This window comes from Dama dama, chromosome 23 (genome assembly GCF_033118175.1).
Source record: "Dama dama isolate Ldn47 chromosome 23, ASM3311817v1, whole genome shotgun sequence".
NCBI classification, from domain to species: domain Eukaryota; kingdom Metazoa; phylum Chordata; class Mammalia; order Artiodactyla; family Cervidae; genus Dama; species Dama dama.
In genome coordinates this window covers 22,644,868-22,672,411 of record NC_083703.1, presented here as the reverse complement: position 1 = coordinate 22,672,411, position 27,544 = coordinate 22,644,868, and the positions used below count along the sequence as shown (strand labels likewise).

The window sequence follows — 27,544 nt, the reverse complement described above, 5'->3', positions numbered from 1 at the left end:
GCCAGTTAACACGTCATTATAAATGCTAACAAACAAGTACAGAAAAATAAATATCCCTGGTTCCCAGATACAGTGCATATACCAATGGTCACAGAATAAGGCCTGAGGAGTAACCAGATGCTAACTGAGAAGCTCTCCCAAATTCAAGCTGGGCTTCCGAGATGGCTCAGTGGTAAAAAAATCCGCCTACCAACGCAGGAGACTCGTTGGAGTTGGGAAGATCCCCTGGAGAAGGAAATGGCAATCCACTCCAGTATTCCTGCCTGGGAAATCCCACGGACGGAGGAGCCTGGTGGGCTACAGTCCATGGGGTTGCAAAGAGCCAGACGTGACTTAAGTGACTAAACAACAACAACTTCAACAACAAACAACCCATATTCAAGTAACAACTGTATTTCTTTCTCTCACTGAGTATTCAAATAAGTGCTCAAGGCAAAGGCGGGAGGAGTACAATGCCATGAGTTAATGAATGTCCTTGAATTGCAGCAGTAGTTCCCAAACTTGTCTGCACATTCGAATCAACTGGAGATAATCTACAAATTTCACAGCCCGGATCATATTCCAGACCAGTTAAGTCAGAATCAGGGCTGAATGCAGTGTAACCCGATGTGCAGACACAACTGGGAAACACTGAACAAGAGCAAACATCACCCTATCAGCTGAAATTCACAATATACAACTGAACATGTTCTGTATCTATGTGATCATACCAAAACCAAGACTTTAGAAATATATAAAAAATTCAACTTTTCTCCAGTGAGTTTACCAGAATTTAAGAATTTCACTTCTTAAAACCTTGAGCTTAGCACTTTTCAAAGCACACACAGCAAGGTTTACATTCCAGAGAACCGTAGGAATAATAAACAGCCCTTCATTTGTTTTTGAAATGATGATCCTTAAAGTTCCCAATAACTGAGTCCAGATTTTTATTCCTTAGTGGATATGATATCTGGAGAACTTTTGATTTCTCAGATCTGGAGCTTTCTGATTGTTTCATAGGTTGCATCTGTACATGTCCCAAACAGTATAAATTTGGAATCCTCATATCATGGCTTTGGATGAATTCGTTAGACATACAATTTTATGTATTTCCCCCCCTCCCAGGTATACTAGCTTTGAAACAAGTGCAATGAATGTGCTGTATCACTTTGAGATATCAACACAATTTTAAAGATCATTAGTCTTCAAGCATGATCATCAGACTTTGCATAAACATGCAGTGCAAAGAATTAAGCTGTGGTAAATTGAATGTGACTGTTTGTTGTTCAGTGGCCAAGCTTTGTCTGACTCTTTGCAACCCCGTGGACATAGCCCACCAGGCTCCTCTATCTATGGGATTTCCCAGGTAAGACTACTGGAGTGGGTTGCCATTTCCTTCTCTACAGCATCTTCCCCACCCAGGGATCAAACCTGCGTCTCCTACTTGGCTGGTAGATTCTTTACCACTGAGCCCCCTGGGAAGCCTTCCTGGATATAGTGGAGACTTTATATAACTTATGATGGCCTAGAGGTTTTCAGTTGCAAAAAACACCAACAACAGTTTGCAAAACATGCAGAGAAATAACAGGCATAATTTTTAAAGCCAAAGAATAAAAACTAAAAGACTGACTTGAAAACGGAAAGTGATCATTTCCCCCAGAGTATTTCATGAAGCAATAAAATCATTTGTTGGTTAATCTTTTAAATGAAGGAGTTTTGGAAAGTGGCTACCTGAAAAATAACCTGTTTGCATACTTATCAAAGAATTTACGATAGAGACAAATATATGAGATCCATAGTAATGAATTCATAATACAGTGGTTCTCAAAGAATAAAATGCAAGAAAATGACAATAACTTAATGAGTTTTTTAAAAGACACACTTGGTTATTCACCTATCATTACTCTAATATCATGTTCTATTTCTTGTTAATGCTTTCTTTTTCGGAAAAGATAAGTTTTGTAGATAACGCATTTTTTAAAATGCTATTAGTTTGCAAATGAAAATGTTGAGTCTTTTTTTTTCCACTTTGGTTTTATGATATCCAAGTTCCAGAGACCACTGCCACAGTGCCTTTTCCCTTCCTCTTCAGAGGCAGATGACAACATCTTTAAAGAACCGAAAATATTGGTCATGAAACTGGTGAGTAAAGCCTAGAGAATTTCTCATACTCCTCATACTCTGACAAAGTTAACTCACAAGGACTCTATGAAAGTTTCAAGGTTTCCACCTTCAAACTCAAACTCACCCCTCACCTCTAAAAGCGACAATAATGAATCTAGCATATGAGTATTTGCATGTGTTTACACTTCTTCCTCTTGGTACACAGCTCTGAAGGACTCCCAAGGTCACTCCGGTGCTTAAGAGTGGCTGAAGGGCTTTTGTGCAGGCACAGAGAGGCAGTCACCTCCTCAGAGCTGGGAAGTGGGGGTGGCAGAGAGTATTTACATGGTACTGATCTTCTAATCCTTTTTCCAGGAACCAGCCTCTGAGGGTCCTCTGGGGATCAAGCTGTTCCTAGTACAAATAATGCACAGGAAGTACATTAGGCCCCAAAGAAATGCAGACTCCTTCACAGGGCTTTCAAAGATCTCTGGGCTTGGACTTGAATTTCAGCTTCTCCTCCTGAGCCAGTCTCTCCCCACCCACCTTGGAACCCCGGCCTTCCTCCAGTTCCTGGAATATAGCCACCTCCTCCCTACTCACTGCCTTCTCAAAATGCCACTTTTCCCATCTGGAATATTCTATCCCTGTGGCTCCATCATTTAAGTCTCAACAGAAATTTTATCTATAGTATCTTAGAAACCCCTGGCATCCCCAGCAAATGACTCACCTCCTCACCTGCTTTGCTTCTTCATCTTTATGATTCTAGATTTATTTATTTACTTTTTATATCCACCCCACTTAATTGCTGGGCTTCCCTTGTGGCTCAGATGGTAAAGAATACGCCTGCAATGCAGAAGACCAAAGTACAATCCTTGGGTCAGGAAGATCCCCTGGAGAAGCAATGGCTACCCACTCCAGTATTCCTGCCTGGAGAATCCCATGGACAGAAGAGCCTGGCAGGCTAGAGTCCTTGTGGTGCAAAGAGTTGGACAAGACTAAATGGCTTTCACCTTTATCTTACCACTTAACCATAAGCTCCAAGAAGGCCAGTTCATATCTGCTTTATTTATGGGGGGGAAAAAAACTAGCAATAAATATTTGTTGAGTGAGTAAAATAAATGGATGAATGAAACCTAGGAACTTTGCTTTACTTAAAAAAAATGTATTTTGAGTTCCTACATGTCAGTTTCTAAGTAAATTTATAGAGTCTAAACAAATTGATACTCCTTTCCCAATAGTAAGTTGAGGGACAGTTGCTAGTCTGCCCCATAATAGTTTCATGACAAATTCCTGCTGGGTACAATTTTGAGTTCAGCATTTTAATAACAAACGAAATAAATTGTGGCTAGAGGAGAAAGATCTAAATGGCTGAGGTTCTGTAGGTCAAGTCATGTGAGAAATGAATGGGGAAGAGTCCACTGGATGACACAGAGGAACTGGACTTACTTTACCCAAAGGTCAGAAGCACAATTCATCTGTGATTTTCTGGGGAAGAAATATTCAGGCAAGGATAAGAAAACAGTTTAATAAATTAAGATGTCAAAACCAAAATTTTCCCTCTTAAAAAAAGGATAAATCCCCATTAGAAGACTTTGAGCAAAGGCTGTTGGGACTATTATGGGTAAAGTTTCATGTATTTGTATAAGAAATGCATTTTATACTATCTCAGATTATTTTGACTATCTTTCAGCATATTTAAACTACATTTAGTTTAGCTATATTTAAAACTACTTCCTGAAGTAACTGGTGACTAAATAAATAATTTGCTATTTGGATAAGAAATAAGCTGACAACAATCTGAATTTTCCAAAAAAAGACCTAGATTATTTTTTGTCTTCACTGTCTTTCCCTTCCACCTTCTATCTCTGGCTTGTACTCATTCATTAGGGTCAACACTCTTAGGACACTCTTTACCTTATATGATGTCTCATTCTAAATAAACAAGGTTATCTAGGGTACAAGAAGAAAAGTATCATTAATTGTTATTTAATTTTCTCACCAGGTACTAATGATTATTGAACGATGTGTGCAACTCTGAGTGATTCTAGCCACATGCACAAACTTTGAAGGATTTAGTTAGATAATTCAGTTTCCAAAACACTGTAGCCAAAACTTTCAGACCATTAAGGAAATACTGTTTACAAATAATAGACCATGAACATGAATATAACAAAGAGGTTAAGGAATTTTCCAGCACCACAAACAGGGAATCCATATGAATAAAGAGAGAAAATGTGTACACTGGTAAATTGACCTTGCTACTTTTCTTGAAGAGATAAATTATCACGGGTTCACTGGAAAATACACCATGAGGAAATGGGGTGGAAAGAAGATACAAAATGAGACTTCTCTGCAGCCAGTCACAGGATTGAAGAAGAGTAGAATTCTCATTAAGAAAACAGTACCTAATTTCAATAGTCATGTATGGATGTGAGAGCTAGGCCACAAAGAAAGCTGAGCGCAGAATAATTGATACTTTTGAACTGTGATGCTGGAAAAGACTCTTGAGAGTCCCTTGGACCACAAGGAGATCAAACCAATCTATCCTAAAGGAAATCAGTCCTGGGTGTTCATTGGAAAGACTGACACTGAAGCTGAAGCTCCAATCCTTTGGCCACCTGATGCGAAGAACTGACTCATTGGAAAAAATCCTGATTCTGGGAAAGATTGAAGGCAGTAGGAGAAGGGGATGACAGAGGATGAGATGATTGGATGGCATCACTGACTCAATGGACATGAGTTTGAGCAAGCTTCTGGAGTGCGTGATGGATAGGGAAGCCTGGCGTGCTGTAGTCCATGGGGTCGCAAAGAGTCAGACATGACTGAACTGACTGGCTGACTAAGTTCAGATTGGAAGGTTACATGTTCTAGTGTCAGAAACTTCAAAGAATCTTTTTAAGGAAACGTCATAGAGTAAACTGTCTCTCTACACCTCCCAGCTGTGTCTTAGTCCATTCAGGCTGCCATGACTAAATACCATAGACTGAGTGGCTCTAACAACAGAAATTTATTCTCACAGTTTTGGAGGCCAGAAGTTTCAGATTAGGGTGCTAATGCCTGCAGATCCTGGTTAAAACCCTCTTCCTGACTTGCACACAGCTGCCTTCTTACCATGTTGTCACGCCACTGGACCTTTTCTCAGGGTGTATCTGTGCAGAAAGAGCTCTGTCCCTCCTGCTCTTTGCCTGAGACCACTAACTTTATCAGTTTAGGACCCCACCCTTATGAACTCTTTTAACCTTGTGCTGTGCTTAGTCATTCAGTCATGTCCCACTCTTTGCAACTCCATGGACTGTAGCCCTCCAGGCTCCTCTGTTCATGAGATTCTCCACGCAAGAATCCTGGAGTGGGTAGCCATTCCCTTCTCCAGGGGATATTCCCAACCCAGGGATTGAACCCAGGTGTCCCACATTGCAGGCAGATTCTTGACTAGGTGAACCACAAGGGAAGCTCATTAGGTTTAACCTTAATCAACTTCTAAGTTTAACCTTAATCATTTAACCATTTAACCTTAACCTTACCATTAACCTAATCAACTCCTAAAAGCCCTACCTTCAAATATAGTCAGACTGGGGATGAGGGCTTCAACATCTGACTTGGGAGAAGGATAAGATTCAGGCCAACGCACCAAGTATCAGTTATCCTGGGGTCAAGGTAAAGAGCTACAATGTAGTGGTGAGTGGGGAGGGACTGGCTAGCATCAGGGGCAGAAACAGGGGCTGTCAGTCCTTATTCTGGCTCTGCCAGTGACCTGAGCTGAATGCAGTTACTCCATCAGACTTCTAAGGCAAGTGTGGTATGTAAGGTGCCACTTGTATCTGTTGCAACATCTATAAAATTGAAAAGAAAAACAAAGTCTCTATAAGTGTGACCCCTAGTCAGTTTATTTGAGTTTCATTCTCGTTTTCCTCCATATCTATCTGCAGATTAGAAAGGCTGTGGCTATTTTATACATACACAATACTACTGAATACATGGTGATCATACATCATACAATTTAATCCATTTGTTATTTAATTTTTTAGAAAGCTAGTTATAGACATCATGAAAAAGTAGTGAAAGTGTTAGTCGCTTTAGTCATGTCCAACTCTTTGCAACCCCATGGACTGTAGCCCGCCAGGCTCCTCTGTCCATGGGATTGCAATATTTCTGAAGACCAAAAAATAATCTTAGAAACATTCTTCGAAATAATCAGTGAAGGTGAGACCTTTAAAACCATCTTTCACTTCTTGATTTCAATATCAAGTCATGTTTACAAGGGACACAATAGGAAGCAGTTCATCAGGACTGTACTTACATAAAATAAGGGTAGAAGAAAAGTCAGACAGAAGAGATCCGGGATAGATCTCCAAGAATCAGATTATATTCAACTGAATTTAACTCAACACAGAGTATGCTGCCTCTGGGGTACACATGAAGGCAACAGGGAGGTTCCTCTCAGAACTTGGCCCTCTGGGATATGACCTAGCAAGTTTATATCAATTAAGAATGTATCAGTTGTTTGTATGGTATAGAGTAGCAATAGCATCTGTGTGGACCATTGGGTTGTCATATGGTCACTAAGTCTTGTCCAGCTCTTGCAACCCCATGGACTGTGGCCTGCCAGTCTCCTCTGTCCATGGGATTCTCCAGGCGAGAATACTGGAGTGGGTTGCCATTTCCTTCTCCAGGGGATCTTCCTGACCCAGGAATCTGGGTCTGAACCCAGTCTCCTACATTGTAGGCAGATTCTTTACTGACTGAGCTATGAGGGAAGCCCTGGACCATTGGATAGATGGGCCTATGGACATGTTTTTATTTTGCCATCATTATATTGGTCCAGGTGTGATTAAGGAAAAAAAAAAAAAGAATGAATAAACAACTTTAGTGTTTGGGTATCTCTTGAGAAACTAGAAACTCTGGCAATCTGTGCCCACACTCCCACATGGTTCCACTCTGCTGCAGCTGCCGTAGTTCTATACCCATGCCCCATCGTTCTCCTGTGCCCAGGAATGCAGTAAATCATGCCACCTGTGATGAAATCTTTGGTTTTGTTTTTTTTTTTAAGTTTTTGAGACTTTTGCCACCATGACCCCAAGGGCTCAAATTTGCCAACCAAATGTAAATCCAGTGATTGTCTTCAAATACAGGACTGCAGAGTTTCAGATCACTCAGAACCCAATTAAGGCAATTGTACTTAAATGTCAAGACAACAAATTTGGCATGTGCTAGTATAATATGTAAAGCAAAAGGGAGTCATCAATCCAAACCAGTGGTTAATGCAGCCATTTTTAAAAATGGAATTCGATTACTTCATGTTAGAAGTAGGCAGATACATAATCCCTCAAGAAAATGGAGCGGGGGGGGCAGAAATTCCAGATTGATCACATCACAGTGGAACTTGAAAACAGGTCTCTCCTGATTCCTAACAGGAGGCTAACACATGAGTTACTCTATTAAAGGAAGCCTTGCGCCATGGATGACTCACCAAGGAGTCAGCGGGTGCACAGCCCTGTAAAGGTCCAATGTTACGCTGAACCTTTCTCTCCCTTTTCTACCTAGATGCCCAATGGCTGCTGCCCATCTGGAAGCATTATAATATTGCCGTTATCAGGGAAAGGGCAATTAGCACCCAAGGCAGGTGGTCTGAGATTCCCAGCAGTGGTTTCGCGTTTTCCACCATCACTGGCAGGGAGAGAAATCAGTAAGGTGCTTCCCGGTTCTCTCTCTGCCTCTCTCTGTATCCAGGCATGTGTGCTTTTGCAGAATTTCATTTCACTTCACTTCATTTCATTTCATTTCACTGCAACAGTCAGAGGGGAAGCAGAAGGAAAGGCAGCAAAGGGGATAAGAACAGCCCCAGGAGAAGCAAATTGACTGAAGTAAGAGCAGCAGCTTCAGCAGCTCGGCAGAGCCAAGGGGACACTTCTCTTGCAGGTGCACCCTTGCTTTTGCAAAGCGTGGCAGCTTCGCTGCTCTGCTCCGGATCACTGTATGGATCCAGTGCTGTGGATACCAGCACTGCTGTCGCCTCTTACTACTATTTTGTATATGTGGACAGCTTTAAATGTAACGCATCAAAAATACAGTTTATAGGGAGTCGGGGAGCAAATTTGTGCAGGTAGCAAGAGCTTCAATCAGTACAAGTGGAAGGGGACTTAGTCCAGTGGAAACAAGCCAGGGTTCCAGGTGGGCACTGAGTCTGTGCCTGAGTCTGAGGGAAAGGGGTTTCTACACCGCGACCATGAGACACTTTCTCAGTAACCACTTACCCTCATTCTTCATCTCTTCTTTTGCAGAAGAAAACTGTATTCAGATCATTTGAGTATGAAGACAAATTTACTGTCATAGGAAGAATCCCAGGAGCAAGCAATAATCACATATCCCACTTCACTACTCATTCAAAGGTGGAAATAGCCAACAACAATGCCAGGCTGTTGTTTGGTCATCTAGTTCTAGCCCCTGGCACATTCTACTTTATTTACAGTCCAAGCCACAAGTGAATCTTGGTTTTCTTGGTCAGAAAGGAAGTCGAGTCTCTCTACCCTTTCTGGGTTTTATGTCTAACCCTCAGTTAAATAACTACTCTCGGTACCGCCAATAAAATTTACTTCAAATCGATGAATGATTTATGAACGTCAACATAGGATCCAGCATTGTTTCATCTCTCACGGAGGCTCTAATCTGAGTTAGATTTCCCTAGACTGGGTCTTTTGAAACAATCTGGTCATTTCTTGGCTATATGATTTAGGTGGATATTCACGGAGTTTCTCTTGCCAAACCATGCTTTAAAAAAGGGGCCCTTTCACTTATTCTAGAAGAGAATCTACCTTCTATTTTTCATAGGAACTTGCAGGAACAGAGAGACAGGATAATGACTTCAGACTATAGAAGCTATTAGTGGTAACACAAGCTTCCAGTCAAGAGAAAGCCTGGCTTCTTCTTGGTTGAGAGGAAGGGCAAATTTGCCCCCAAGGGAGAAGAGGGGCCACAGAGGTTGAAATAGAAGCAGGTGAACCGGGGGTTTGTGTGCATGTGCTGAAAGGGGCCCAGTGAAGGAAGAAGGACTGGAGAACCCTAGCTGCCCCACTGTCTTGAGCTCATAGTCACATCTCCCTTCCAGTTTTCATAATTTCTGATTCCCATTATTTCAAAAAGCCCATTACGCTTTGATTTCCTTCATTGTGTCTCGTCCTTCCCTTCCAGAACCATAATCTAAAGAACATATTCAAAGCTTAAGCCATTCACTGAAGCAAAGGGAATCTTAGCCAAGTCTTCCAGGTAGCTGTTTAATTTTTATTGTCTCCATGAAAAAAAAAAATACTGATTTTTGCTCAGAGAAATCAGTGTCTAACTATAACATAGAAGGGGCCACCCAACCACTGTTTATTTTCCCCCACAGAGGTAATTTTTATTTACAATGATTATGAATAATGTAGACACATGTAGATGTCCACACACACACACAAAACATATACACCCAAACATACATAGATAACACATACATTTACAAATGACTAAAACTTCTATTTAGAGGCTTTGGAAAAAAAAATAATCTGTAGTTTATAGCAACCTTGCCTACACAAAAGGATTTTTAAAACTGCTACCTACAATGCCAAATTCTTTGGTTTTTAATTTTGCAACTTCAGCCCAAAGGAAGACCAAGATACTTCGGTACAGAGGCTACTGGGCAGATGGAAGATGACTGGTGGAAAGCACTGCTAGAATGAAAAAACAAAGTGAGAAAGTTAATGTTTGTCCCAGATTCTGCTTCATTGCTGTCAACTGGCTTCTAGCTTTGTTTCAGGGACTGTTTCAAAGTTGGAAATAATTTTCTCTTACCAGAGTCCATATTACCAACTCGTAAAAAGTCAATAGAAAATCAGGGAGAACAGTCATTTACCACTTACTCTAATTTGCATTCAGAAGTAATCACCAAATGAAAAAAAAAAAAGTTTCCTTTGAAGATGTTTAAACATTTTTCTTTCGGAGATTAAAATGCAGAGCTATTTTTTCTTTTGTCCTTTGATGCAAATGATTTAAATGCAGAAAATATCACCATTCTCTTTTTAAGAACGAAGTTAGAAATACACCTTTACAAAGCAAAATTAAAAAAAAAAAATCCTGCAAGTGGCAGTTATGATGGTTCAGCAACTAAACTGCCTGAATAAAGCATATCAAATACATTTGAAATCTGCTCAGACCGTGGCAAACCTATTCGATGAGGCAAAATAACATTTTAACCATCGTGGCAAAAGTGATTTTGATTCCTATTTAAGTTCTTTGTGGAGCAATAAGTAACTGAACTGCAGCTGCTTTCTTTGTAAAGTCTTCTGCATAAATAGAGTCACATTGGCTGGACTGTTGGTAGGAGGAAAGAATGGGGGCTTTTCAATGAATTGATCACTTTATTTCCTTATGGTGGAAAATATTACTTTCCACAGAGTTTCTGAGGAACAGTGACAATACAAAGATTTGTCTAAAATTTTTAACTTTAGAGGATGAATTTCTTATCACCAGGTCAAATCAATAAAGTGAGAAAATTTTCCAATGAATACTTATTTTGGCCTGCACATTTCTGTATTTATTCATAAAGCTGTTTTCTTACTCTTTGAATTACACCTTTCCCATCTGAATATGACATCCTTCTACTCTGGTAAAGATTGATCTCCTTCTTTGTAAAAATAAACTAAATGATTAATAAATAATAAGATAAAATAATAAAAGATTAATCTCCTTCTTGTAAAAATAATCTGATTGCTCAATGAACAGAGAAAGTTGACAAGTCATTCTTTGTTCAATAAGAAGGAGAAAAATGATTGTTTATACTTGATTTTTAAGATAACAGATCATCTATAACATTGTTTACAATGAATAAATGAACTGTTTTGAGTTCCTTGGAGACGTTTTTTAGTGTTCCCTGAAACATTTTCAGAAAATAAAATTTTAAATCATCTTTTGCTCTATATTAGTTTTATATGACAGAACTAGTAAAGATTTGCATTCAAATATGAATACTGGGCAAAGCACTATAAACTAAGAAAATTGTAAAATATTATAACCTAAAATGTTCTCAGAAAAAAAAAATCTGACAATCATAAATCATAACATTCAACTTTGAAAATTACAAAAATTTATAGAGTAGAATTCATGAAACCTTAAAAGGTAGGCAGTATTATATTTAACTGGAAAAATCCTATCAGAAGGTGACATATTTTTAGTTTGGCAAATATCTAAAAGACTTCTTTAATAAAAGGTGCTGTGACTAAGAGAAATGTTTAAACAGTAAAAAATTTGCTTGCAAGTTTTTCTTTCAAATTCCTTTGGCCAAGAGTGGGATCAGCATTGTGAATGTAGAATTATATAGCTAGATAGATGATAGATAGAGATACTGTCTAAAAGGTGAATGTTAGTGTTTTCCATAGCTTTGCTTTTTAAGCTAGAGATCATGTAAATATACGAAGTTTACAAAAAGAGCAAAGAATTACTTGTAAAAGAGAAATAGTTTCAGCAGTATCTAATCCGTTCATTCAATTCAGTGCCATGGATTCCAAACTATTTTTTCAATTTAATAGCTCAGGCTTGAAATACCATCAGAAACTAGCTCAAAACAACTGTTCCCAAGGGCTGCAAAGTTCAATTCTTTTCTCATTTCTAGACAGATTCAGACATCTATGCATTGCTGGGGCATGAACAGAAAGGTTTTCTTTCGGACACACAAAAAGAAAATTAAGGCATTTTCTGTTCATTCTGAATGTTAACCACCCCTTCTTAAAAAGACCTTTGGATATTTGATGCCTTCCTGAATAGAGTACAGAGTGACATGTTGGAAAATTTCTTTATGACAAATGCAAAAAACAAAGAATATAAATATGCACATGCATGCTTTTTTACAGAGAGACTTTATCTACATTGGACTTCTCTGGTGGCTCAGCTGGTAAAGAATTTGCCTGCAATGCCGGAGACCCTGGTTTGATTCCTGGGTTGGGAAGATACCCTGGAGACGGGAACGGCTACCTACTTCAGTATTCTTGCCTGGAGAATTTCATGGACAGAGGATCCTGGTGGGCTACAGGGGCTTGCAAAGACTCAGACACAACTAAGCAACTAGCACACTTTCATTTTATCTACCTTGAAACTGCTTCATAAATATACAAGATGAGATAAAATTCCCCTGAACACTTGGCAAAATATATTATACATCATTGTTTAAGAATAAAACTATACTTTATCATACTGTAAGTTTAAAGCAGAAAATTTTAAATACTTCCTATATAAGCAATGGCCCACTTATGTGGAGACCTAATAACATCTCCATCTAAGTCACAATATTTGGCAAAGACGTATGAGACATCTTTGACAAAGGTCCATAGAAACTTCTGGGTGCCATACAAAATGCCAGATCATCATTGTTTATCAGAGGCCTTGTCTTTATTTTTCCAAAGCATTGGTACTAAACTGCAGAGTGCACATTAATTTGTTAGATAAAATAAATAGCAAAGACTTGGTGTGATTTAGTGAACTCAGTTGGTATTAGTATTTCTAAAATTAAATAAGCTAATTTTACTTAATAACATCATAGGGGTTGGCAGATTCACTGTGCTACAAATCTTCAGGTGCTAAGTAGTGGCCTCAATACTCTTCGGGATGTAGTAATAAAAAACATGTTATTGGCATACCGGTATCAATCCAGACTTATTGAGCCTTTGAACTACAATTAAGGGCTTTCCTGGTAGCTCAGCTGATAAAGAATCCACCTTTATGGATGCAGGAGACTCCGGTTTGATTCCTGGGTTGGGAAGATCTGCTAGAGAAGGGATAGGCTACCCATTGCAGTATTCTTGGGCTTCCCTTGTGACTCAGACAGTAAAGAATCCGCCTGAAATGTGAGAGACCTGGGTTCTATCTCTGGTTTGGGAAGATACCCTGGAGATGGGAATGGCTACTCACTCCAGTATTCTTGCCTGAAGAACTCCACGGACAGAGGAGCCTGGCAGGCTACAGTCGATGGGGTTGCAAAGAGTCAGACATGATTGAGTGATTTTCACTGAGCTACAATTACTTTTATTATTCTGCTTCTGAAAAGAATCACATAAAAGACTAATCCTTAAGGCATAATCCATTAATATAGAACAGGCTGTCCAGTGAATGACCCTCAAAGCTCTCTCTTGGTTGCCCAGAAACTAGATAGCTGAGAAGATGAGCTATGTACCCAGCAAGGAGAAGGACTGAGCCTGAACCCAACTCTGCATGGAACCTGGCAAGACCAGCCCAAGGTACTGGCACTTCTTAATCCACTGGTGTGTCAGTCTGGGCTGCTTGGCGCTTGATCCTAAAGTGTGTATTTCCCCTGTACAATGTTCCTCTTAGATTTTTCCAATAAAGAGGGCCCTCCTGGGCGACTGTCCACTGGTGGACACCCCTCCATGAGATGCCAGGAGAACAGAGGACTCTACTGGCTTTTCTGCTACCAACTTCTAGACCCTCCTTAGTGATCCTGTTCCTTTACCCTAGCCCCTTCCTCAGCATACAAAGACTGTACACATTCTGGACTATCAACAATTAATCATTTCTTCAGCATGACTTTAAAAAATCAGTTAGATAAATGATATAGACTGATAACATTGAGCTGTACTATAATCTTGATAATGAAAATAATAATAATTTTCATGAAAGCATATTTTAAACATCCTGTTGGAAGTTAGCCTAAAGAAAGACAAAAAATAAGACTGCAAGATGACAAGACAAAAATTCAACTGGTTAACCTGATGTTTCCTGTATTGTAAGTTCTGTATCACTATCCTAATTAATGTGAAGAAAGGTGGATGATATGATACAGTCCTCATAAATGGCTAGGAAACTGAGGTTGGAGAAACTCAGAGCAAGATTCTATTAATCTCAGGGTCCTGGTGAGGGGAGGTTAAATATGATATTTCTCTTCTTCTATGGCGAATGTAAGAATATTATTCTAAAATAAAATTCTTGTTCTAAAAATAAATCATATGACTATAACACACTTAATTTTCAGTTCAGTTCAGCCACTCAGTCATGTCCGACTCTGCAACCCCATGGACTGCAGCACGCCAGGCCTCCCTGTCCATCACCAACTCCCGGAGTTTACTCAAACTCATGTCCATTGAGTAGGTGATGCCACCCAACCATCTCATCCTCTGTCATCCCCTTCTTCTCCCTCTTTCAATCCTTCCCAGCATCAGGGTCTTTTCAGATGAGTCAGTTCTTCGCGTCAGGTGGCCAAAGTATTGGAGGAGATTCAGCTGAAATTTTATAACCTGTATATATCTCTTTCTGAAGACTATTTACATGCTCTTACTGTAAGCAAACTCAATTAACTAACAGTGAAGCATCATAGAGATAATTCCGTTATTCTTTATGGAAATCTTTGAAGGACAGTTATGGATCTTTTTCCATTTTTGTTTCAATAAAGAGCTGACATGTCAAGCTCAGAATAATCTATAATTGAGCAAGATATATGACACTCTATTTTAATCCTCATTATCTTTTTAGAGGGTGAGCAATAATTGCAGATAAGTTCTGCCTGATTTACTATTTTCAGTGGATTTTCTTCCTTGAAAACTGAAAGTCATCATCATCAAGATTCTAAAAGAAAATGAATGGGATTAAATCATAAGTTTGAAACTGTGTGTTTTTGCCAATTCCCAAAAAAAGGAAGTGAAACAGATTTTGTTGTCAGTTCACATAACCTTTGGCAATACAGAGTTGAAGACATGAGGTCAATTCTCAAACCATATGAGATAGGTGCTGTCAAGGTTGTAGCTGGCCACCTTGGCAGGGAAGGAAATGACCAGGATCTGTAACTGGCCTCAAAATCAAGCAAACACCAGAAGTTTGGGTATAAACTTGTTCATAGTGGTTAATATATGCTATTGATTAGAAATCTAAATATTCCTGAAATTCATATGCTCATTAGTAACATTCCTCTACTATTTCACTTTACTTCACAGTAATTATCATTTAAATTTAATCATCTTTCCACTCCTTAGATTTATGTTTTCAGATCCACTTTTCCCTCAGCCCCCCATAGTAATATTTTTGAAGCACCAATACAATCTCACCTTTCCCTATTTAAAACCTTCCAGTAGCTTCCAAGTACCTTCCTGAAAAATCCCAAACACCTTAGCATAGAGGTATGAACTGAACAGTTTTGTCTCTCCAAAATTCACATGTTGATGCCTAAACCCTAATGCGATGGTATTTGGAGGGACCTTTAGGAGGTGATTCGGTCATGAGGGTGAAGCCTTCATCAGTGGGATTAGTGCCCTTATAAAAGAGATCCATGAAGAGACTTCTAGCGCCTTTAGCCATGGGAAGACACAACAGAAAGAGAGCCCCCCTCTGAACCAGAAAGTGGGGTCTCATCAGACGCCAAATCCACCAGCTCCTTGATTTTGGACTTCCAGCCTAAGAACTGTGAGAATCAAGTCTGTTGTTTAAGTCACCCAGTCTGTGGTATTTCTGTTGTAGCAACCTGGACAGACTAAGACACACAGTATATAAGGAAGTTTGGAATCCTGTCCCTGCTTGTCTGTGCAAAACTCTCTGGCTAGAAATACCTTGATACCTGGCTTCCTTCTAACTCTCTCTCCATGACTGGGTTCAGATGCTAACTTGTCTCTACATTAATCCTGGCTCTCTACAGAATAAGGGTCTTCCTCTGGGTACCAGTGAACTTCCGCAGTATTTCTGCTCCTTTTTAATCAGAGGTCCTCGCAACACTTTCTTTCTCATCTTCTGTGGAAGCTGATCTGACATCCCTATGCATTTAGGAAATTTCAATTCACTCTTGAGTCAGAGAAGTGTGCTTCTTCAGGATTTATCTTAGTATTCCCTTTGCACAGCTTTCTGATTCTGCAACCACAGAGTGATACCTCTACAAGTTTAAGATTCCCCTGAGAAGGAAATGTTTCATTAAAAAATCTACACCAGCTTTTCACATTCATAATAAGCATAGTACCAGAAATTTCCAGTATCAGGTGAGACTTTCCTTTCTTTTGAAAAATGTCACAAATCTGTATTATAATCACACCCTTCTCATCTATAAAGACTGTCTTCCATTAGTTCCCTAAGCAGAACAGTGGCCTGAAGACAGAATCAGCATAGTAGTATTTTGCAAATTTCCATTATTTCTGTGAAATGGGATGATGCGTCTTATTACTACTACATGATATTTCTATTTAGAACTGCTATTGTCAGATCGCTGAAATTAAGAAAGTATATCTAGGCTTGAGACACACAAGCAGTGGGGTTTCATTATCTAAGAATATTCTGATGCATTCTCTATCCTGCAAACATACAAGGAGATTATGCCCACATGAGACATTATGAAATTTGCCTTTGCTTTGTAAAATGCAACCATTTTACAAAGCAACCACACTCTCTTTTAGATCAAGGACTTGTCAGTGGCTTCTTTCTTGGCAAAGAGAGTACCTAGTTATGAACTACAATAAAATATTAGAACACATACAATAACCCGTGTGCAGCAATTAGCAACTGCTAGCTTTTTAAAGAAATACAGAATTGGTGACAATATGATACAGATACAATTGGCAATGTGCCACAGCAGATGATCAAAAAAAGAGTTTTTACGTACACATTTGAGGAAGAACAGTTGATCTCTAGGTTTTTTTTTTTTTAATATTTATTTATTTATTTGACTGTGCCTGGTCTCAGTTGCAGCACCCAGAATCTTGTGGCATGTGAACTCTTATGTGTGGCATATTTGATCTAGTTGCCTGACAAGGGATGGAACCCAGGTCTCTGGAATTAGGAGCTCGGTGTCTACCGGGGAAGTCTTTGATCTCTAGTTTTTAGCTACAAGTACAGCACATTTTGGGGGATTCAGTGTAGCTTAGTGTTAAAAAAAAAAAAAAAACAAAAACTCTGCCTGCAAAGCAGATGTGGTTTTATCCTGGGTGGGGAAGATCCCCTGGAGAAGGAAATGGCAACCCACTCCTGTATTCTTGCCTGGGAAATCCCATGGACAGAGAAGCCTGGCAGGCTACAGTCCGTGGGGTTGCAAAGAGTCAGGCACGACTTAGTAACTAAACAACAACATAGGGTATATTTGCTAACCGTTCTCCAGGATACTTTCCTTAAAGATAAGCTTTAGTGTGAACAGAAGTGACACAATTGCTAGATGTGCCTGCAATTTTTAATTCAGTACAAGAATGGGAAATCCATGAGCGATATTGTTGGTAGTCAGTGCAATTTAATCTAGGATGTTTCAGAAATTTACATCCTCAAAACCAACAGCTAAATATGCTCTGTGCTCTAACTCTTTGCAAGGCCAAGTGTGGCCTGTGGTTTGGCCATATCTGCATCCCTGGAGAGGTGCTGGTCAAATTCACAGTGTCTCCGTCAGTCTGGATCATGGACTTACACTTATATGATCCATAAATCCTATTTTTAGTCTTCCCTTCTTCAAGTCATCCAGGTAATACAGAATCAAAGCCAAAAACAAAGTCACACTTGACAAGCCTTTTCAGAAATGCATTCATTGTCCCAAGAGAAGGAATATGAAGTTCCAAACACTGGATGTGAAAAAAGTGGTAAGAACCACGTATTTGCTTCCTTGCATGAGAAAGGAATTTGTGACTGATTTCTGTAAAGGGATTGACTGTAAGTTACCAACAATATTACACAGGAAGAAGCCCAAGAACCTTAGCTCTATAAAGACTGGCTGTTCTCACCAAACACTGCTTAACACCCTCTTTCTTATGAGGCCCCCTCATTGCTGTAAGGGCTCCACCCCAGAAAACAGAAGGGCAGTCAGCAGGGAGGAGGAGGTCCATGTGTTGCTCATCCATGCCTGTGTCCCTGGGGGCATGGAATTCACTGAGGACAGCTCAAACAAGGCCGAATCATGAATGGAATTCGGTCTTACCTGAAAGTCCTTGGAGCCCTTCTGTTCCCAAAGTAATTACAAAAACCATGCTAGTGACTGCTTTAAATACCTGCTAATCAGAAGGAAGTATGCTTCTTTCAATCTGCCCAAGTAAGGTATGCCTCTTTTTGGATCCCCTCTGTTCAGGTGGTCATACGTCCACATGAACATGTCCACATGAACAGAGAAGATACAAGAAGAAAGGTCTGTGTAAATTAACATCCAGATCAACAGGGGCGCTTGTCAACTACTGAGTCCCCACTTATTCACCAGGAAATACAAATAGTTTCAAAACATCTTTATATCTTCAGGAAAAGAATGTAAAAAAAAAAAAAGACGATGACAACAACAATGAAACTTTCATTGGAAGCATTATTTAACTGGGACACTAAGGTTTATAATCCCTCCATTATCTGTTCTCATGCAGAGCCAGAAAAAATACTGTCACCAACTTAAGAGAATAACAGCCTTTGTTTATTTCAGAATGAGCCTGTGCCAAAAGAGTAAATATACTATTGTCTTTTGTTTTCTGTCTTTGTTCAGTGAAAGTGGGATATAAAGTCTAGACGGTGGCAGAAGTCGGGGAGAACATGCACATGAATGCCATTCTGGGTGGTTTAAATCTCGCTGGGATATGTATTATTTTAACAGTTGCTGCTACAGTCTTTACTCTTAGGCAAAATAATTCTGATTCCTGACATCGACTTTGGAAGCTTCTAAAAAGAAAAAGCATACAGAGTCTCTCATGCTCATTGCTTGTATTAAGCAACATAAATCAAAATGCTTATTCCTAAAAGATAAGAAAGATCTTGTCACAATGCCCAGGGCAGAGCAGTCACTCTCTAACCATTTGGTTCCTTTCTTTCTTATTCCCATTTAACTCAATCAGGCAAAAGTATTCCGCCCCCAGCCCCCAAAGAGATTCAACAGTGTTCAAAAATACTTTTTCAAGCGCCAGGATAAATAAACTTTGCTGAGAAGTTTCAGATGTAGGCTTTTGCTTCCAGAACTAGTGATGGTTCCAAGCAGTGACTTATGGAGTTTTAGATCCCCAATAATCTCAATCTATCCCCAGAACCCCACAAAAACCAACTCAAAAGCAGTCCTCTTGTTATGAAATCTAGCTTCAAGAAAAGTCCCCTTTCAAACAGATTGAAACCCTGGAGTTACCCTATCGATATTCAGGTGCTGCCACTATCCAAAAAAATTACGCCTTGTATTAGAGGAAGTCAAACAGTAAGGCTGTCTCGAGAGCTGGGCGGCCCTGGTTTGAATGCCAGCCCTTTATTCATTAATGAGAGACCTTAAGAAAAATGCTAAACCTAAATCTGAAAGTCCCTCATGTAAATCACTTGAGATTAGCCCGTGAACCTGGGGATGCAAGTCCTGCCAGGTTGATGAGAGGACCAGGAGAGATGATTCCACAGGGCACCTGGCAGGTCTCAGCACCAAGAGAGCACTCAGTAAATAGCTCCCTCCATCATCCTTCCTCCTTTTCACTGGTTCAGAATCTCTGACATTATATGGTCTCCCTCTATTAAGGTAGAAAAAGAGAAAAAGTGGCTGAAAAACAAAATCATGACTATACTGACAACTAGGACTAATTTTGAGAAGTCGTCATAAATCCCTGAGCAAAAGGACTTTGCTATTTGATAAATGATAAGAAAAACTCAGCGCCCTGCGTAGAGACCACAGAGGTCCAGGAGTCCGTGTCCTCACCTTCTAATCTCTGCAGGTTACTAGCTTAGTTCTAGGCAGAGAGTAAATAGCTCTGTTTCTGTTCTGCTCTCCTTGTTTTCTGCTGCACCCTGGCCAAAGAGCAGCTCAGGGAAGAACTGTGTTGCCCACTCTGAGTTGCTGTAACTACATTGTTGACAAAATAGCAGGCGTTCTGCGGGAGTTGGAATAGCCTCTTGGAAACACTATATGACTTCTGCTACTGGCACATCCTCTGTTGCCTGTTAAGGGGCTGACTTGGGGCATCCAAGGACGCCCCCCCCCCCCCCCACCGAGAGTCACACAATAGCTAAGGGGATGGAGAAGGGTTTTGAAAATCACTGGGCCTCTCACATCCACAGAATCCCAATGGCCTAGGCTTCAGATCTGAAGATTGCTCTTATCCCGAGGGAACAAAACAAAGCCTTGATACTATCTGCAGAACTATGTCGCATCTGCTTCCTAAATAATGAGTATTTCAGGGCACTAAAAAGAATGCTGCCTGGTTCTTTAAAACATAAGCCTACCTAGAAGATGGTAGGAACTAAAACTTCAGATGGAGAGAATATACAAATGGACAATGTCCACACCATGAATAAAAACAGAAGTCTGGCCTCAACTTCTAAAGCAACTAGTCCAGGAGCCAAAACTCAATCCTGGAAGCAATTGGTCCAGAATGGGTAGGACTTGATTGACAACCGATGGTTTTTCTTTTTTTTTTGTTCCTCTGCCCAACTCTGGACCAACCATGGGTAGCCAAACATCCCCCAGACCAATCCCACAAGATTCTTGGCTTCTGACCAGCCCACTTCCAGCTTCTCCATGCCAACCACCTCCAGTCACAGCATACCTGAAGCCTTCTTTTTTTTTTTTAAACTGAGAAGCCTTCCCACTCTCCTGCCTTCTTTGAGTCTCTTCTGAAGGCCAGTGATGAAGGCTCACTCCCTTGCTGTAACAAACTGAACAAACAGCTCTGTTCTCATTCCAGTGGTTTTTGCTTATTTCTGTAAGATTCATTTGTTTCTTTTTGTTATATCTAGTGTACTAACAAATCATATTTTACCATTTGCAATGCAAAGGACCATAGAAACCTAGATGCTTTTGAACTGTGGTGCTAAAGAAGACTCTTAAGAGTCCCTTGGACAGTAAGGAGATCAAACCAGTCCATCCTAAAGGAACTCAACCCTGAATATTCATTGGAAGGACTGATGCTGAAGCTGAAGCTCCAATACTTTGGCCACCTGATGTGAAGAGTCAACTCATTGGAAAAGATCCTGATACTGGGAAAGACTGAGGGCAGGAGGGGAAGAGGGCAGTAGAATGAGATGGTTGGATGGCATCATGGACTCAATGGACACGAGTTTGAGCAGGTTCAGGGAGATGGTGAAGGATAGGGAAGCCTGGCGTGCTGCAGTCCATGGGGTCAAAAAGAGTTAGACATGACTTAGCGACTGAACGACAATGCAACCAACACCACCCTTGAGGCCTCTGGGCAACCCCAAAATCTGCCTTGAATGTGCCTTCAGCGCCTTCCATATTCACCAAGCCCACCTGCAACCATCCTTTTCTTTCCACTTCATGGCTCCAATTATCATAGAGAATTATATACAGTAACAGAGTAATCAACCATCCTAGCTTCCCAGAACTTCCCCATTTTAAGCACTGAAAGTCCTACATCCCAGGAACCCCTTCAGTCCCAGGTAAACTGGGACAGCTGGTTGGTTACCATATGAGACTCCATGCCTGCCATCCTGACAGTCAGCCTTTGCAGGTGTAATTCATTCTGCCAGCAATCTTCTTTTACTATTAACAGATTATCAGCCTGCTGAGCTCCTCTCAGTCAGCTGAGCCTGAGCTTAAATGCCCACTCCTAAGCCTCTTCGCCAGCAGTCCACCCCCCAGTTGCAAGCAGGTGATCCCCCTCCTCCATGCCACACTGGCCTGTACATACGTCTGTGCATATCACGTGGCTATGGCAGCTAGACTTTCTGACCCTTTGACATAATGATCTCCCAGCGGGGAGGAGCTTTATTCTCTCCCCGCACTGTCATCACCACACCAAGGCCCTGTGTGTCTGTTTCCTGAGTAAGTGAATCTGTGGATGATTAACTGGCTTAGCTATTTATTTATTTACCATAATAATAATTACTTATCATTGAGTTCCTGAATATTAACAAATTGTAGAACAAAAATTATTGTTAAATACTGTGATTATTATTATCATCATTAATCAATTATTAATTAATGAATTAAACTGATCCCTGCAAAAAGGTCCAAAAGTTCCAGATTGAGCCAAAGAGACAGCATAATGTGGAATTTGGGAGCCTTCCAAGAAGCATACTCATTAATCCATCTCAATCACCCAGATCGTCCACCCACCTCAATCTGGGTGGTGTTGTCCTGCCCATCGTCCAGGATCAGGTCTGTGAAGCCTCTGGGCTCTGGGGAGTCTTGGCCCAGGCTAGCTCGGTTTGAGTCTACGGCCTTGAGAGAATCCAAGTTCCTTTTCCACCTGTGGCTGAATGCATGTGTGTCCACCTCCACCTCCTCTTCTGTCTGTGGGAAGGCTTGAGCAACCTGATACTGCCCATCTGAAAAAATAAAATAAAATAATGAGTTACCACCTGTTACGCATCGTTCACATGCTTTCTCATGTGAAAATATCCTGCCGCTCATGAAGAGAGGAAACTAACTCAAAACAGTGAAACCCATTTAACTATAATATTTTGAGTTTGGTATGAAGAACTCTGAGTAGAAGGCAATTTCAGGACATGCCATAAGTCGTGACAATGCTTAATGTGCAGATCCAACAGAGTCCCTAAAACAGATGTGCTGCCCTGAAGCAATGCATTTTTATTCCCTTCCTTCCCTGCCCTCCACACACACCCTTCATAAACATTCTCTAGTTGTTCTGAGAAAATAAGCTGCAATCCAAACAAAGGAATGAAACCAACTGACTCCCAGCACATTTGAAAATACAAATCCGACATCATTAACTTGCAAGTTTATATTGTTTCACATAAGTTATGCTGAGCAGCAGAGAGATAACAGAGCATTCGAACGGGTTAAAAAATATATAGAATGATCTTCACGTCAATGTGATAACTTGCCTTGTAGCTCACAAGTCAGACTTGGTTCACTGCTGAATTCATTTAATAAGCAACACCCCTGGGAGGCATCACAAATGCTTTGTTCATTTGGGCTGTTCTCACCTTGGAATCTTGTCAGAGTGGTTAAGGATGACAGTGATGGGCACTTAGAGAAATGGATGAAAAACAAGGAGATCAAATCACAAAGGCATTTTAAAGCCATCTGCAGGGACTGGCTTTGCTGACCCAGCTCATGCCGCTTCTACAGGGGGGAAAATTAGATTTCATCATTACTCCTAGTCTTTCACTTCAGTGGGTCAGCAGGGGAAGATGTTCCACAAGTGTAGGCAATTCAGTGTCTGACCAAGAACAGTTCTCCTCTAGGCAACGATTACCAAAAGATATGAATTGACAGCCTTTAATAATAGGCAGGACATGGGTTCAAAAGGGCTAAGAGAATAGTGATTTAATTACAGCTGTGATGTTGCCATCGATACTAGAAGATTCCAAGAAACCAAAATGTATTTAATGAAACTTATACTTTGGCCACCTGATGCAAAGAGCAGACTCATTGGAAAAGACCCTGATCCTGGGAAAGACTGAAAGCGAGAGGAGAAAGGGGGCGACAGAGGATGAAATGGTTAGATATCATCATGGACTCAAAGGACATGAATCTATACAAACTTCGGGAAATAGCGAAGAACAGGGGAGCCTGGTGTGCTGCAGTCGATGGGGTTGCAAAGAGTTGGACATGACTTAGCAACTGAACAAAAATAACAACAACAAATAATACCGTTAAATCCATTACTTTGAACTCTAATAACCAAGTCAAGGCTACCACTACTAGTCACATGCAAATGTCTAAAACATCTCCCTTTGAAATCATGAAGGTGCTAATCATTTCCTCTTGAGGGGATATCCTTTGATTTCACTGTGACTTTAAAAGATCTGCCATTGTTTATTGCCTTAGTAGAGACAGCCTAAAGCAAAACACTACCATACTGTAGGCTACCTAGACCTTTCCATGGGCTTGGAGAATATAAGAGTGTAAAAGAATCATGGAAATGGAAATGACCACACACTCCATAGAGAGGAAACCAAGAACCAGACAACGCAGCGCTGTGCTCAGCTCACAGAACTGTTATAAGGCTAAAGAAAAACTCAGGTACATGGAGGGTTGATCACAGTGGCCTCCCACCTGCCACGCAGTAAATGTTCAGTAAGTATGTCTAAAGAGGATTTTACAGAAAATGTTTATTTTTTAAGGTGTTATACCCACTGGCCATTGAATAGTGCTCAATAAATGTTTGTTGACTGAATGAATAATAAATAAATTGTAGACAGTCTCTTCAGAGCAAAGATGATGAGGCAGGCAGAATTAGGTAAGGGAAGAAATGCAAGGATTCAGGAGAACTGGGGTGGAATTCTTTCTGTTAGGTTTGCTGAATAGGGGATGTTGCATAATTTACAAAGCTCTCTGTGGTTTTGTTACCCTTTATTTCAAATGGGAATGAAAATATCTCACCTGCAAAAGCAGACCACTTTTCCTGAGTAGGTGTCAGGCTCTAAGATTTATGATTCTAGGTAAAGCTACATAAAGCAATTTTATTTGCTTTATTTAGATGTCCTGCCTCATTACTAAAAATATATGATGTAGCTTACAACAAAAGTACACAATAAAGTTTTATAACAACCAGGTAAGGCCTCATAGCACAATACTTAGACTAAACTTTAGAGCTATGCATTCACTTTGCCCTAGGGGTGATGGCGATCTGAATACAATTATGTAGGAACAACTGAAAACCTATAGTATCCTTATTATAACATCAGTCTAGATAAGAAAGATAGCAAATATAATGCATTCAATGGGTCAAACACCCCTAGATATAAGTGGTTTTTGTTTTTTTTTTTTTAACATCACAGAAAGGGAAAGGCTCCAGCCAGAGGTTTGTCAGTTCTTTCTAATGTAAATCAGAAAAATATACCTAAATCGTCAAAGTAGTAGTCTTCATTAAAATCTTCACACCAGAAATTCAACCCCACTTTTGGTTTCTTTAAAATAGATGTTATCATTGGATATTCACTGCCGGACTTTAAAACTTCACCATTACCCTTTTAGATTTTTATAACACAGGACAAAATACAGTGCTTTTCATGAAATTTAGGCCAGAAACATCACGCTAGCCCCTGTGGTCCTGGCACAGGGCATGGAGTAGACGAAATAACGAACAATGAAGGAGCTGTCTGCATAGGAAGTCCCCTTTCTCCTTTTCTCCCTCTCTGCTTCTTACCCTAGAGAACAAATAAAAAGACCTTCAGAACACAGGGAGGATAAAGTCCATGTTCCCCACTATTAAATTAATTAAACAAGGAGGCCATCAGACTGAGGAGTCTCTGATGGCTTTAGAAGCCTATGTAAGCAAACCTAAACCTAAGCCTGTAGGTGCCTCAAGTCTGAGAGATCAAAACCTAAGGACAACCAGTCACAAAGTCCCAACTAGACTTTTCTGAATCAGGCAAACACTTAAGCTGCTGCTGCTAAGTCACTTCAGTTGTGTCCAACTCCGTGTGACCACATATACAGCAGCCCACCAGGCTCCCCCCATCCCTGGGATTCTCCAGGCAAGAACACTGGAGTGGGTAACACTTAAGCTACAGCCAATGAAATAATTTCCCTGTTTTCTTCTGCCTTTTCTCCATGAAAATCTCTCCCCTAGTTGGGGTCCTTGGAGTCTTCCTAACCACTTCTGGTATGCTGCTGCCCCACTGAAACTGATTTTTGTTTAGGTAGACTCTTAAAATGCTTGGTATGCCTCAGTTTATCTTTTAATACCACTTAAGTTGAATTTATATGCAGAGTACATCATGAGAAATTCTGGGCTGGAAGAAGCACAAGCTGGAATCAAGATTGCTGGGAGAAATATCAATAACCTCAGATATGCAGATGATACCACCCTTATGGCAGAAAGTGAAGAGGAACTAAAGAGCCTCTTGATGAAAGTGAAAGAGGAGAGTGAAAAAGTTGGCTTACAGCTCAACATTCAGAAAATTAAGATCATGACATCTGGTCCCATCACTTCATGGGAAATAGATGGGGAAACAGTGGAAACACTGTCAGACTTTATTTTTGGGGGCTCCAAACTCACTGCAGATGGTGACTGCAGCCTGAAATTAAAAGACGCTTACTCTTGGAAGGAAAGTTATGACCAACCTAGACAGCATATTAAAAAGCAGAGACATTATTTTGCCAACAAAGGTCCATCTAGTCAAGGCTATGGTTTTTCCAGTGGTCATATGGATGTGAGAGTTGGACTGTGAAGAAAGCGGAGCACCAAAAAATTGATGCTTTTGAACTGTGGTGTTGGAGGAGACTCTGGAGAGTCCCTTGGACTGCACGGAGATCCAACCAGTCCATCCTAAAGGAGATCAATCCTGGGTGTTCATTGGAAGCTGCGATTCATGGGGTCGCAAAGAGTCGGACACGACTGAGTGACTGAAGTGAACTGAACTGAAATGAACTGTAGTTGAAATTTGGAAAGTCTGATGAATGTGTCAAACTCTTGTTTCTGTGATGAACATTCCACCTCATCCTTTAGCGAGATTACTGGGGAAGGTGAATTTAACAGACAGATAGGCCTTCTGCATAAAACTGGCATAAATGCTTCCTCTGGCATTTATTGTAGGTTTTCCTTATGAAAACCCTACACAAACATTTTGGCCAATCCCATATAAGGGTAAGTCCCCAGACCCGTATAACGTGTTTGTTTTTCACTTTTTAGTGGTGTTACATGATTTTTTTTTTCTATTACTTTCTTTACTGTTCTATTAACACCTATTATAGCTGTTGATTAGTTTGCTTCCAAGATGCACATGCTTGCTCCTCCTAGAATTTACCACCTTGAACTCTGTAAACCAATCACTCAATCATCTGCTGGCTCAGACTGTGAAGAGTAAACAAAGGCTAAGGAAAGATCTATGGGGCTTCCCTGGTGGCTCAGCTGGTAAAGAATCCACCTGCAATGAGGGAGACCTGGGTTCGATCCCTGGGCTAGGAATATCCCCTGGAGAAGGGAATGGCTACCCACTCCAGTACTCTTACCTGGAGCATTCCATGGACAGAGGAGCCCGGTGGGCTACAGTCCATGGGGTCACAGAGAGTCGGACATGACTGAGTGACTTTCACTTTCACTTTCAAGAAAGTTCTAAGGGCTTTCCAATGACAAAATTTGTGAGCTTTAGGGCCTAGCTTCTGAATTTTCCTTGGGGTTGTTGCTTTACATGTAAGTCTTCCTCTCTGCTTATGTTATGTATAAGCAAAACTAGCCAATCACACATAGAGGAAACATTCCCTATATGCTCATGACTCAGTACTACATGGTTCATCATAACAAAAGTTTGAAAATAAAAAATAAAAAAAATTAAAAAATGAAGGTTTGACATTGGCTTCGATTTTGACCCCATTTCAGAATGATTTTTAGAGAAGATAAAACAAGTCAAAAATGGATGTTTTCCAGAAATAAAGATGGAGAAAAACTGGCAAAGCCACAGTCTGGTTATCTACATTGTAAATTATTCCTATTCACTTCATGGGCTTTCCAACTCATAAAAATATTGCAAATTATTCTTTAAATCACCGCCAAAACAGATCATTCTGAAGCAAGAGGAAAGGATATATGTAAAATAATTTTTCCCTTCCCAGCTGTAGTGAAAACAAAAGCAACAGGAGGGATCTTTCAATAGTCTGGTTGAACAG

General features: G+C 40.3%; 1 protein-coding gene across 3 annotated transcripts in view; it reads right to left on the bottom strand.

The window, feature by feature from the left end:
* Positions 1-27,544, bottom strand: part of PLXDC2 (plexin domain containing 2) — a 423,190-nt gene that overhangs the window by 228,147 nt on the left and 167,499 nt on the right. For all 3 annotated transcript variants that reach the window (XM_061126171.1, XM_061126172.1, XM_061126173.1), the window contains exon 2: positions 22,082-22,293. In XM_061126171.1, coding sequence (XP_060982154.1) covers positions 22,082-22,293 — 212 coding nt within the window. The remainder of the gene's footprint in view (positions 1-22,081; positions 22,294-27,544) is intronic.